A 14,897-nucleotide genomic window follows, 5' to 3' on the forward strand; every position below is an offset into this window, starting at 1 on the left:
GGTAGGCCCCTCTGGAGCTGTGGGCAGCCGATGCTGCTGGGTAGGCCCCTCTGGAGCTGTGGGCAGCCGATGCTGCTGGGTAGGCCCCTCTGGAGCTGTGGGCAGCCGATGCTGCTGGGTAGGCCCCTCTGGAGCTGTGGGCAGCCGATGCTGCTGGGTAGGCCCCTCTGGAGCTGTGGGCAGCCGATGCTGCTGGGTAGGCCCCTCTGGAGCTGTGGGCAGCCGATGCTGCTGGGTAGGCCCCTCTGGAGCTGTGGGCAGCCGATGCTGCTGGGTAGGCCCCTCTGGAGCTGTGGGCAGCCGATGCTGCTGGGTAGGCCCCTCTGGAGCTGTGGGGCAGCCGATGCTGCTGGGTAGGCCCCTCTGGAGCTGTGGGCAGCCGATGCTGCTGGGTAGGCCCCTCTGGAGCTGTGGGCAGCCGATGCTGCTGGGTTAGGCCCTCTGGAGCTGTGGGCAGCCGATGCTGCTGGGTAGGCCCCTCTGGAGCTGTGGGCAGCCGAGGCTGCAGGGGAAGCAGTTGCTGAGGGGTAGCAGGCCCGGGAACTGAAGCAGACAGCTGAGGGGTAGCAGGCCCGGGAACTAAAGTAGAATGCGGAGGGATAGCCGGCCCGGGAACTAAAGTAGACTGCGGAGGGATAGCCGGCCCGGGAACTGGAGCAGACTTCGGAGGGATAGCCAGCCCGGGAACTGGAGCAGACTGCGGAGGGATAGCCAGCCCGGGAACTGGAGCAGACTGCAAAGGCATAGCTGGCCCTGGAACAGGAGCAGACTGCAGAGGCATAGCTGGCCCTGGAACAGGAGCAGACTGCAGAGGCATAGCTGGCCCTGGAACAGGAGCAGACAGCGGTGGGGATTTCAAAGGCCAAGAAACTGGAGGTGGACGACCAGACACAGGCCAGATAGCAGTTTGTAGCTCATCTTCGCTCAAATCTGAATCCTCCCAGCCCACATCGAAGACTGAATCCTCCCAGTCATCGTCAGAGAGAAAATCCTGGTATACATCATCACAGAAATGGGAGCTGACTTTTGCCTCATTCTCCCCACCCCAAGGGAGTTGTAGTTCCACATCGGGACAAGAAAGCATGGAGGGCTTTCCCAAGGGCTTCTTGTTTGACCGAGTCATTCTGTAAGGGTTACAGCGTGGAACCGCTGTGATAGTGGATAGCCATTCCATTGGGAGAGAATATGGCGGAAGCCCAGGGGTGTACCCATAGATGGTAAGGGAGGCAGACATGGTGAAAATAAAGCAGGTTTACTTGGAGCTTGCAAATAACACAGGAACAGTTCAAAATAAGGTAATTACCAGGAAGGTGAGGATAAGGAAACAATGCTGGAACAAGGCAACACAGGAGCTTGGAATCCAGGAGCTTGGGATACAGGTAAGGAATCACTGGAACAAGATACAGCGACCAGATACAGGATACGATTACAATTAATGACTCAGCCCTGAGCAAAGCTCAGGGCGGGGTTAATAAAGGGATGGTAATTGGGAATGGGAAACACATGAGGGTAAACGAGGTGGGTGGAGAATGGGGAGGAACACACTAAAAACTGACAGGTACATGAAACACAAGACACACAAGGCTAAGGATCAGCCTCAAAGAGCCCCCAGTGGCTCAAAAGAACACACAATGTCCAGAATCTGGGAAATAAAGGTTCGAGTCCCGGGCTGATCCTTACAAATATGTACTACATAGAGTGACACAGTGCTGGGGCCCCATTAGCATTTTGTATAAGGTGTGAACAGGTGAACAATGTGGGCAGTTTCAGTCTGGGTCTCAGGTGTGAACAGTACAGGCCTTTAGGGGAGTGAACAATAGAGGTGCCTCAAGTGTGAACAATGCAGGGGATTAGTCTGAATTTGAGGTTTAGACAATGCAGGGGCAGTTAAATCTGTAGTGATACCTTTTAAATCTTACATATGGTAAACAGACACAGCAGAAAGACTTTGATGTGGGGGGCCACATGAGGAGCGGGCCGCCAGTTGGACAACCCTGCTTTAGACCATTGGGCCAGTTCAAGGAGTTCAACAATAGCTAGAGAGCGAGTCTGGACATTCTCCATTTATGTAGTCCACTCACTTATCTAATGTAGTCCATCACATTGCTTATCAGTAATGTCATGGAATGATACCCTAACAACAGACCCACTCCCCAAATGCCTTGTGCCAGTAGCTAGACAATGCTCAGCTCTGCCTATTAACCCAAGCTTTTCACATAAGATAGGCCCACACCTAGCTACAGGCTTTTAGTTATTTTGGAAAACTTTTCTTTGGACCTTACCTCCTCTTTTGCAGTGCAGAAAAGTTCTTCTTAAAAGCTGGGCTGACCTGGTTTAAAAGTTCTATAAGACTGTGACACAGATGGCTTGGGGTAGATGGTTTGGGGTTGAACAGTTCTGCTGTTGACCTTAAAAGTAAACAAACGAAAATCGATATGCATGTTGCTGCCAAACCATTGGATACTACACAATATCTTAATATATTTTAATATAGTTTGTGTACAAAAATCATGTTTCTTGCACACATGAACACATGAGGCAGTTTTGGTTTAAGTGCTTGCCTACACTTGAAACAGAGTAGAGTATGAGGACAGCATTTACATTTACCAAGGGTCAATCAGTGATTGTGTTGCAATATATGATAAAAGAGGATTATTGAGCATATTCTTTGTCTTGGATGAGCCATTCTCATTAAGCATTAGTCTGATCATGGTGTCTATGGCTAATGTCTCTTCCACATTATCCAGCTCGCAATGTATTTATTTATATATCAGAACTTGCTTTCGATTATCACATGCAGGGTTGCTAAACTATGAAGCCTTTAGTAATTACATGCAAAAAAATGTAAGGACAAAGATAACGTGACTCATTGCACATCATAGCTCTTTATTAAATGAGTTCTGTTGAGTCAAAAAACTTTAACAGCAGTGTCAGCCGTCCTTTGTCTGAAAAACTCAAGGTTACTGTTATAGCAAAGAAATTAATATATCACATAGGTTTGCTGATGCTTGACCCCTGGTGAAAAGATGAGACTTGTCATAATATTTTTATATCTGCCATCCTGCCATGTTGTTTATTTTCAGGTACCATTCTCTGTAACTTTATAAATAACTTTACATGACAGAAAGATTGCCTCCCACATGGTAAGAATTATTGTAGCTCTGAGAGCTAAATGGAGAGATACATAACTGTGACTGCTTTAAGATGAAAGATCTTAAATGTCTGTACCTCATGAAGTGCATCCCTCCTCATACTGAATGTAAATATCCTGTAAATATCTGCTTACTGGTTGATGTAAAATCCTCTGTTGGAAGCTGTGATGTTGATGTGATGATCTTCCATTGTTATGACATTTAAGTACATAAGATCCCCGTGCATTTTGCGATTTCCAGGAGGAGGATTCCATCCACTCATTATCATGGATTTAAGGCACTGTAATGGCTACAACCAATATGGATACAATTTTAAAATGTGTAATAAGTAATAGTAATAAGAAAAAGAAAATGTCCTTAATGAAAATATTATCTACATAGTGCTGACATATTCCACAGCACTTACAGATCATATACATCATTCACAGTAGTCCCTGCCCCAGTGGATCTTACAGTCTAAGGCAAATAAATGTTATTATGGATTATAAAAAAACAAAATAAAAACAAAGAGCATCAACAGTGTTATGAGGTTTATGTAAGCATGCATTTAGTATATAAAGCTGTTTGTTTTATATTGTTCGTAACTGATATCCCAAGGGGCAGTCCATTTCAACTGAGAAATTACCATTAACTTGTTAGCATGCAGTCGTTCAGAGAAAATCCCAGCTAAGCTGGAGAAGTATATAGCACAAATTCCACAGATTCCTATGGAAACTATAACAGAAAGATTGTAGACATCCCTACAGCCTACTTCTTCCATTTCAAGAGACATAGCCAATACTTATACTTAGGTGGCCATACACAGGGAGATCCGCTTGTTTGGTGATGTCGCCAAACAAGAGGATCTCTCTCCCCGATATGCCAACTTTAAAGGGGGTGATATCAAGATGATCCGATCTTGGGCCCTTTGGCCCAATAATCAGAACAGAAAGGAGGCCTAACAGGTGGTTGGATCGTAGGACCACATCAACGAATAGATGCGGGCGTGATCCAACAGGATTTTTAACCCTGCCTGATCGACATCTGCCCGACTCTTAGTCGGATATCGATCGGGTACGCCCGTTGGATGGCCCCACACACGGGCCAATTAGCTGCCGGCAGCTTTTGTCGGCCTGTGTATGGCGGCCTTTAAGTGTCAACTCCTATCATTTGACAATATCAAAAGAAAAAAAGTACCCCGCTCAATCCAATTAATTCAAACAGGTCACTAAGATAGATTATAAATGCACCTTTATCAACAGGTTTAAGATTTTGTTACTTCATAACATTAAATTAAATTCAGTTTCTTAACATTACAAAGGAGCTCACACTATGAGGAGTTAAGAGGACAAGAGTCCTGTTGTAACTATTTGGAGATCCAACTGCTCAGATCTGGATAACCAGCTCACTAGAAAGCTTAAGCCTCATCCTTCTATAGATAGCATGTGACTCTATACAAGTGTCAAGTCACTACTCAAACCCATCAGCAATCAGATTTTTTTCTTCACAGTTTTATTTAGATATTGAAAGCTCTGCAGGTAGGGATCTGTTCTCACTATAAATGTGTTAAGCACAACACCCTGACCAACTGTACAACGGGTAACAAGGTTGCTCCATGTCTTCTCATCTTAAACATCAAAGTAGTTGGTGGCCCACATAACTGGCATCTCAATAAATGCTTTGAATAAATGCAAGCAGCTCATTTTATTTAAGATCTGCCAAGAAACTGAGCAAAACTGAGCACTCATCACTGTCTTAATGGTGCAAAATGCTGGATAAGTATATATGTTTTTGTAAACATTTGATTGGCTCTCATGACAAGTTCCAGTATGACCACAGTTAAACTCGGGAACAATGGGTTGAAATGAAAGTTCATAAACTGTTTTATATTCTACAACACACTCAAGATCTTTTATCCCTGTTTAAGGCTTGAACTGCCTAAAACAGTGATCCACAACCAGTAGCTCATGAGCCCCCTTGGATGTTGATCACAGTGGCCTCAAAGTGGGTTCTTATTTTTGAATTCCAGGCTTGGTGGCAAGTTTTGGTTGTATAAAAACCAGGAGTACTGCCAAACAGAGCCTCTTTTAGCTGCCAGTCCACATAGGGCTACCAAATAGTCAATCATAGTTCTTGTTTTGCACTAGCCATGAATATTTTTGGTGCTCCCCAACTCTTTTTATATATTAATGTGGCTCACAGCTTAAAAAAAAGTGTGATGACCCCCGGCCTATAATATGAAACACCTACTTTGATCACTCAAACAATTTGTCCATTCACAAGTCTTCTTTATATGTGCTCTGTCCACTTATATAACCTTATTTTGCGTGTAAAATAATATATTGCAGGTAAAAACCACCTGGCTATGAAGAGAACCTCATATAACCTACTCATTTTATTTACTCTCCTGTCTGTTGTAACCCGTGAACACACATTGCTGCAAACTTACATGACCCAACACTGGTGTTGCAAGAGGCATTATGCTTATCAGTTGAAGGTGCATCAGACACATGACAGAAAATTGGAAGTGTTTACTATCATCACAAGTAACAGATACTATTTATCTAGTTCTTCCAGGCAATGACCTTCACTACATTGTTTTTATCTGTGTTGGTGCCATGCGGCCTGGTGTTACATTTTAACATTTACGCCACTGCATGATGCTTTAGATTATGCTGAGAGCAATATGCAGCACACAAGAATGCCACCATTTCAAGGAAAAGCTTACAAAGAGCCATGTGATTGTTTGGCAGAACCTATCAATACACTTGATGATGTAAGAAATGGAGGAACCTGGCACATTAGCCCTGCCCAAATAGAACTATAAGTCTATATAGCTACAAGTGGAGTTTCAGGAACTGAAAGCCCTCATGGGTCCTTTGACTGGATTCCAAGATGGCATGTTCTCCTGGCTTGGTTCATATATTGGATATAAACAGAAAAGTGAGACAAAATCCTGTAGCATGTCACTTTGTGGATGTGGGACATTCAGTCACCCAGTTGTGATTCCAAATTTTACAGCAAATTCCCAGACCAAGGACAGGAGGTGACAGGGTAAAACAGCTATTGAAATGAGGTGGGTTGAATCAGAAAGTTGGGAACCCTTATGCCCGGAGGTCTGAATAAAGAATATGACTTGAACCCTCTGATATAAGTTTGGCAGTTTTAAGCTTTTTTATACATGTTTTTAATGTGGTATTTACTTTGCTTTATCTTCTAGTGGCCACCAAAGAATGTGCAAGTGAAGCAACACAAGCTAAGTTAGCTTCTATGTTACAAATAACTGTATTGCAACATTGTTTCTAATGTGGAACTGAGATGGATGTATTTTTAATACAAAGAGTCTTGCTATATTGTAACCACTAGAGGGCATTGCAAAAGTGGATATTTAAGGAAGTTGTGAACCTGTGAATATATACTTTGTCAGCTTGATAAAGGACCAGGTGGTCTGAAACGTTGCTGGGCCAGATGTAAGGAGAAATAAAGGTGGTTTTATTACTACCTGGGAGTACTGCAATTTTCTAAATCTCTTAGATGGTTGCAAAGGAATAGGTATATGCCTATTGCTGCGAATGCAATGTGTCAAGTCAGATACACACAGAAACCAGTACTGCTTCTGATATACAAAACCTCATAATGCACAAAACAGGCAGAATCTGGGAATGTACAGAATAGGTAGAAGTTAAAACCATTGACAGGGTATGACAATGCAAGTTATCATGAGGGCAAGTATGACAATACACAGAATAATAAGAGCTGTAAACCAGCACCTATGAATGACTGAGACTGGTCAGGCTACGCTGAACTGCCATTTAAAAATAAAAAGGCCTTGACATTTCCGGGAAATAAAATAATAGGTGACAATGTAATTTGTACATTTTAGTTTATGGCATGTACAGTACCCACAGGAATTCTAAAAGAACTAGAATAAACCGTTGTGTCTGGCAGGTATGGCAATTTTTTTGTTGCTGTCACAATACAGATTTTTATTGAAAAATAAAATGTAGTAATTACTTAATGCTGCCCTCCTATGAGACTCATAAAAGAAGGCTGTTCTGTGCTATAAACCAGCGGTTCTAGATGCCTAGTTGGCCAAAAGGACATAAAGGAGTGATTTGTATGTCTTCACCCATGATGCCTTATGGGTGAATCAAAACTCTCATTTTTGGTATCTAGGCAGTGCTGTGTGTATGGCACGAGACAAGTAAATACCTTCAGAGGGCTTAGATTTTCATGTAAACAAGGTATGAAATTAAATTTTCTGGTGCACCTGCTAGGATGCTGGTGCAAAAAGCAAACGTAGCTCACAATCACCAATGGGACTTGAATTAAAGAGGTGGTTCACCTTTAAGTTAACTTTTAGTATGTTAGAGAATGGCCAATTCTAATCAACTTTTCAATCGGTTTTCATGAATTTTTTGTTATAGTTTTTTTTAATAATTTACCTTATTCTTCGGGATCTTTCCAGCTTTCAAATAGGGGGTCACTTACCCCATCTAAAAACAAATGCTCTGTAAGGCTACACATGTATTGTTACTTTTAATTACTCACCTTTTTATTCAGGCCCTCTCCTATTCTTGTTCCAGTCTCTAATTCAAATCAAAGCATGGCTGCTAGGGTCATTTGGACCCTAGTAACCAGATTGCTAAAATTTCAAAATGTAGAGCTGCTGTATAAAAAGTTAAATCACTCAAAAAACACAAATAACAAAAAATTAAAACCCACTGCAAATTGTGTCAGAATATCACTCTCTATATACCTATTCCTTTGCAACCATCTAAAAGTTCACTCCTTTTAAGGGTCCTACTTGAAATCCAGTTTGAGTTTGTTTCCCAGTCAGTGCATGTTCCTTTATTCAGCCTTATATTAAACATCTGTAACACTGTATATGCTTTTGTACATAACAATATAGGGGGGCCTCTCCTAGCTAAGATATCAGTACTTTACCTTATTATCACAGCTAATGGGCTGGAGAGGCTGCAGGGGACGCTCAGTGCTTCCTGGAAGTATATATTCTGGAGGAGAACAGTCAATTGCTTCGAGCCCCTGGTCAGCAGATGAGCGTTTTTTCTTTTTACCATTACCATTGCTTTCAAGGCAAAGACAATCTAGAAGAACAAACAAAGGTTTGTTGAGTCACAAATCCTGAATTTTATAACACATAAGGGCTTTTATTCTTTTTTTATATTGTTTACAAGAATCTTGTTTATGACATAGTTCACTTATAGTTTATTGACTACTGAAAACGTTAACTTTTATAGAGCCACTAAGGGTTTATTGTCTGGCTTCCTTCCCAAACTATAGATTCCAAGTTCTTGGAGTATGATGCAAGTGTATGATGTAAGCAATGAATAAAAAAATATATTCTTTTTCTAGAAAAAATAAATGATTTTTAGAAATCCTGTAAAATGTAAGGACTGAAGGTGAAGAGGGACTGTATGGTCTTCAGCTGGGATTCTGGGAGTTGTAATTTACATACAGCTGAAAAACCAAGTCGTGTATTATTATTTTCAGATATATAAAAATACGTTTTTGCGCCTATAACAGAAGACTACAAACTGATGGATGAGGGAAGCAGAATCATGCATTTTCTCAGCAAGGGCTTAAAACCTGTAGACGGATAATACAGACTGGTCTAACTACTGACATTTGCCAAGGGGTTCCGGGAAGTGCCATTCAACAGGTTGGACCCCCTTGCTATATTATAATGCATTATTTAGGTGTGTGTTCATTTTTTTTTAACACTTTGGTATTTTAGTGGTGAAGGCCCATGTTGTTCTTTTTATGAATTTACAAAAAACACTAATGGCTCAATAGTGGACTTTGAAACAGGACACACCGGCACAACATGGGTAATTCCAGCAGGTTAAACCTTGCTCGTTTATTGCGGATGCAACGTTTCGGGGCGTGACCCCTTTCTCAAGCATGTACTCAATAGTGGACTTTACCTCCAATGTCACCCTCAGAGATGATGTTCATGAAGGACAGGGAGCTGCAGTCTACCCCATTGTAAGCATCAGTAAGATCCAAACTCTTCAGTAGGTCCCTGAAATGCCTAATATGAATTCGAGCTTCTCTAATTGTATATGGCTCTGAAAGGAAGCATAACCAAAATAGCTTGTTTGGCATAAGCATATTGATAACAAAACCAGCTTGTTAAATATAGGCACATGGTTTTCACTTCAATTTTTTACACTATTCGAAAATACTCATTGTATGAAAACATAATGATTCAGGTTGCTTACAAGTTCTAATCCGTTTATGTAAAATACTAAAAAAATCTAGGTATTTAGGAGAATTCAGCACCATTTATAAATCACCTTTTTGTATGATTTTTCAACTGTAATTAAATATTATTGAGTGAATGGAATTGGAGCAGAGGATACAAGTGTGCACCTGTGTCCAGAGGCAGTAATAAGACATAGACAAAACAACACAATGCTGTCATGAACAGTAGAGTGCAGTGAGGCCTAAGTTCTCATACCTGTAAAAAGCAAGTAATATGGCAACCAGGGGCGCTGTGCCAGTGAGACAAGTTGAGAAACTAGTCATAGTTACCATAAGCAGCAAAAAGCCACTTCTCTTAACTTCAGGAGCCACATTTCCGGTTTCAAGCGCATTGAGTTTGGACCAATGGAGGTTACTATTTACAAAGAGGCAAGGTGCAAAGAGCAGTTGTTGCTGTAGCTGAGACCTCCATCAGCTGTCAACAGTGGTGACAGCTCATGTTGAGAAATAATGTGTCATAACCTGTTTACCATCTGTGTGTTTAGTCAGGTAAGTTAAGGCACATACTGTAACTCACAAGGGCTAATATATGACAACAAGAGCAGTGGGCATTGTAGGAAAAAAAAAGTCAATTACACTCAAAATTGCACATTCCTCACCGCACTTTCTGTGGTAAATGAGCCATTCAGGGTCTCCCCAACCAGTATTTGTATCAATTTCATATTTCATTTTATTATAACTGTATTTGAACTGGTAACATTTAGGCAGACATTACCATTTTAATGCTATTCCGTTAGCATCAGTTTTCTTGTAAAGTACACCTATACAAGGCAAAGAATATTTTCATGTGACTTTAAACCCCTTCATTAATGGGGCTTGGCTTCTTACCCTCCACAACTTTTAGAATAGATCCTTCCTTTAATCCCTCCACAGCCTTCAGCTCAGAGAAATTGTCTAGAACATTTCCCTCAAACTGCAATGAAAAGCACGTTCGGTGACAAGAATCTTCATGTTCCATTAACACCTGGATAATCTCCTGGACCAGTTCTTTAGAGGACACCTGTAGGGAAGGAATATACAGGTTTAGAATCTGAACAGACCATACCTGAAAACATGATTTTGACCATATTCCTGCCACAGACTTGAGATGCTTATTTGCAATAATTAAACCATTCAAACTAAAGGCCTATGAAATTGCCTTTTGAACACAATAACCATTTAACCTGAATCAAGATTAAAAATAACTCCAGTGTGAGTGATTACAATAATCTCACTTGTATATCAACAAGGTCTCCACCGGGCAGCTGTATTTTCACATCAAACACGTCCTGAGTACTGGTGTCTTTATTATCTTCCATGGCTGTCACTCCATTATACAACTTTCCATCACTTGTATGATTAACACCTATAACCAAGATGAAATTACAAAAACTGGTTAACCCAAATACATTAGAAGAAAACTATTTTTTTTTACTTTTTAATTACCTTTGATAATGTTATACAATAGTTCATATCTAACATATCCATAATATGTACTTAGCTGCTCTGTTTTCCAGTGACCCACCAAGAAGAGGGTCAGAGTGATGACCAAGGGCTGTTTTGTGAAATCTATTGTGTGCTATTGAACAAACCTGCTTAATCAAAAAACTGGCCAATATTCATGGCACAAAGATGTTGGTTGGAATCCACATACAAAAAACAAAAATGTTATTGCTATATGTTTAGATTCAGCTCTACGCCAATGATTCTCAACCACTTTTTCTAGAAGGCCGAACATGGTAGTCAGCACTCAAGCCATGCAAAAGTGTATGTGTGTCTTGTATGGGGACATAAAAGTCAGCTATAAAGTCTCAAGCACATCCAGTTGTCTGTTGCATTGTGTGTTTTACTAAGTAAGTAAAGGCTCTAACACTGGTTATTAGCGCTGACCACAATACAAGTGCAAATGTTCAGTGACTACCGTGATTTCCTCTTGTACAAAGTCAAAATATCCTTACCCTTAATAAAATATTAACTGCTGGTTCAGGAGATCAGACAGCAAACTGCCACGTCTTGTGACTTCTTATTCTAAACTTGGATCCTCTGAAATCCCAGACTTTTGAACAAAGTGCAGGGACTTGAACTAAATCAGAAAGAATTTTCAGTGACTTGCATGACCTTGACTGCGAAACTGTTTGAGAGACTCGCTTGGAACCCCAGGGCAAATACTTTATTAATATGGTAATGCTGATATGCTTGTTTATAAGACCCTTCAGCATTTTCTTTTGCTGATATAGAGTTTTAGCCTGTTTGTTCACATGCTATATGACTCCAAATATTTTTTTCAGAAACAAAAAAATCAACTGTACCCTGTCAGTAGATATAGGGACTAATTTATTACAGAAACAGAGTTCCAGTAGCAAAGTATTAAAGCTTGTGCCCAAAAGCTAAGCACGCAAGGAAGATTTACCCAGCATGCATGAGGTTAGCAGGACATTAAGGGTAGCTGAAAGCACTAAGCAACTACTAGCACTTATGGGAAGCACTGGAGAGGTGTACAAGACAGGTTTTCAATGATCGATGCACTGAAATTATCAGTTGAGGAGTCAAGGATGGTCCTGCACAATGTTCCCTCTAAGCCGTCTGCACGTGCACGCACACAAAATAAATTGTGGTGTGCACAAAGAATTTTGTGCGAAAACACAACATTTTGTATTAATTCTGACCTATGCCCACAGTTTTTATAAATCCTCACACACATTTAAAATGTGCACACAGAAGAATTTTATTCCTCAAATAGCCGATAAGGAATTAGAGGGTACTTTGATCCAGCAGTTGTGAACCCCAAACAGCCAAGTGTAACTACATAGCATTGTGTAGAAGATAGAGTTGGAAGTTACACTTCATAATATATTTGCATGTTGATATATCAGTTACTTTATTAAAGCACGCACTATGCAGGGTAAGCTGTATTGTAGATAGTAGAGGATCTCTCTAGGCTAGAGCGTTTATAAGTGACAGGCCAGGAAGGTGTTATCTCTCCAAATCATTTCACCTCTAAACATTCACCATTAAACTCTGTGTTGCACAGATTTCAGCAGTGTCTGCTTGTAAATAATAAATAGAAGTTGCTGGGCTTCAAGCCTGGTTCTGCAGATGGACAGCCTTGTTGTAGTGGCTCTAAAAAGAAGTGTCGATATGCCATCCCCTGATCTGACGATGATGGGATTAACAGAAAGTCTGATGTGCATTCTTGAGACAAATGAATGCCATTTGGCGTTATGGAAGCTGTTTGACAAACACAGTTAACCACTGCGAGGAGCACCGAGCACTGGCACCAAATGGGACAATAAGTTCAAAATATTCTAGTTTGTGAAAATGAGTGCACTAGAATATATCATGGAAAGATGCCCAGATATCTCAGAGAAATAACCAAGAACAATTACTTTAATAATGTAAGGAACATGATAGCATCCCTTCCAGGATGGAGCAGACTCCATTATTTTTCCATACTAAAAGCAAGAAAATCTAATTAAAGGGTTGTTTTAACAATCACTTGCCAGCATGCTACATTTTTTCTAGCAAAAATTATGCAGTCTGCATGGTGCATTTTAACTGTCCAACAATCAGGAGCATTTTACTTTGCTTTATCTTGATACTTACAAGTCAAGCTATGCTGTGCAATTTTTCTAACACTTTGCAAGTAAAATCATCAGAAAAATGTGTTAATGCATTAGAATCATAATAAATACAGGTGCAGGTATTCCTAACATGTCTACTTGCAGTCAGACTTTAAGACATCAACTTCCAGTGCACCTGCCACCTACCCTAAATAGCATTGTCAGTGCTACAGGACAAGTAAAAGTGCAGGTGGAGCGTCATTGCAAAATCATGATGATGCAAACACATATGAACTTTCAAACACTTCAATTATTCAGCATTGTGTTTCATTGAAAAGGACATGCAAACAAGTAAAGGTCATACATACAGTAAATTCTGAGAAGTGGATATGGCAGACATGTATTACTTTAACGGGGTTGTTTATTAAAGTCCGAATGCCAAAAACTCAAAAATTTTCGAGATTTATTATAACCTGAGGATGGAAAAAGTCCAAAAATCTGGCATCTCAGGCCTGCCGAGGTTGTATATAAGTCAATGGGATGGGTAAAAACAAAATTGTACGATTCATGTTTTTGCTCGATTTTATGGAGTTTGTCCCTAATACGATTAAACCACGCTCACTCACTCAATGATGTGCTGCCTCACCCACCCACTCAATGATGTGCTGCCTCACTCACTCAATGATGTGCTGCCTCACTCACTCAATGATGTGCTGCCTCACCCACTCAATGATGTGCTGCCTCACTCACTCAATGATGTGCTGCCTCACTCACTCAATGATGTGCTGCCTCACTCACCAACTCACTCAATGATGTGCTGCTTCACCCACTCACTCGCCCAATGAGATGCTGCCTCACTCACCCACTCAAATATCTGGGATAAAACAAGCAAAATGATGGAATTAACAGGGGAACAACCCTCCCCCCCCCCACGCACACACACACACACACACTAACGGTACTTAATAGTAAAAAGCATGGATAGTTTCAGAGGACAGCTTACCACATGAGCTTACAATCGGGCAAGGAATGTCCAACCTATAGTCCAGTCCCGGCTCATTGAAAGCTGCTCAACAGCAGGAGGAGGGCCGCACACTGGGGATGACACCAGTGAGAATAAACTCGAGTATCTGCCCCTTTCCCAGTGTGGTTGGTACAGTCCCGGCACTAAGCTATGTCCTACAGACAACACGGTAATGCCACTTGTGATTGAAGTGTAATGTGATGAGGCAGCTTCCCGTGTGTTCCAGTCAGTGGCACTGGTGCACTCATACTCTCACTCAAACTCTCACTCATACTCTCACTCAAACTCTCACCTTGTCCAGAGTTAGTCGCAGCCTCCTGTGCATTGTGCTCTCCGGCCAGTGAAAGTCCCGCTGCCTGGCTCTCCGTCTCGCTCACCATGCTGACAGCTCCCCTCCTTGCACTGTGCGAGTGGTACCTTCTGGATCAGCGGGTGTGTGGAGATGCGCACTCTCTGGGATTCCTTAGGTAAGAGCTATTGGCACAGAGGTCACCCCAATGCCTGTGCTGGAGGCGGGCCCCGCTTCCCATATATGGACATACTAGCCTTGTATGGATGAGGAGTCACCACTGTAGCCAATCAGGACCCGGGGGTGTGCGCTAAATTGCTTCTGAACGCCGAGTCCAGGAGTAGATTGAGAGTAGAGGTGATTTAGGGTACAGAGTAAGGACACGGAATCCCAGGCAGACGGAAGCTTGCCGGGCTGTGAGGGGGAACTCATGCAGTGCACAAACCCTCACTGGCACGGGAAGGGGTGTCGCCCTGGGACATTTCATACAGACTTTTATAGCTGATTTCAAAGTGAAATCATTAGAGTATACGTGTATAACAGGTATAGTGTCCACCATAAACGTCCCCTAATCAGTGTAATCGTCACAGTACTGTCGTCATACCTTCTTCATCGTCATTTGATTT

At 41.5% G+C, this 14,897-nt stretch overlaps 1 protein-coding gene across 1 annotated transcript in view; it reads right to left on the reverse strand.

The window, feature by feature from the left end:
- The window catches only part of LOC108707090 (clustered mitochondria protein homolog), a 36,895-nt gene extending 22,293 nt beyond the window's left edge, over positions 1–14,602 (reverse strand). Inside the window, exons 1-7 of the mRNA XM_018244043.2 lie at positions 14,275–14,602; positions 10,634–10,764; positions 10,248–10,419; positions 9,080–9,223; positions 8,079–8,239; positions 3,287–3,441; positions 2,283–2,408 (exon numbers count right to left, since the gene is read on the reverse strand). Of these exons, the coding sequence (XP_018099532.1) occupies positions 2,283–2,408; positions 3,287–3,441; positions 8,079–8,239; positions 9,080–9,223; positions 10,248–10,419; positions 10,634–10,764; positions 14,275–14,362 (977 nt within the window). The 5' untranslated portion in view covers positions 14,363–14,602. The remainder of the gene's footprint in view (positions 1–2,282; positions 2,409–3,286; positions 3,442–8,078; positions 8,240–9,079; positions 9,224–10,247; positions 10,420–10,633; positions 10,765–14,274) is intronic.
- Positions 14,603–14,897: the final 295 nt, after the last annotated feature.

This window comes from Xenopus laevis, chromosome 1S, assembly GCF_017654675.1.
Source record: "Xenopus laevis strain J_2021 chromosome 1S, Xenopus_laevis_v10.1, whole genome shotgun sequence".
Classification (NCBI taxonomy): domain Eukaryota; kingdom Metazoa; phylum Chordata; class Amphibia; order Anura; family Pipidae; genus Xenopus; species Xenopus laevis.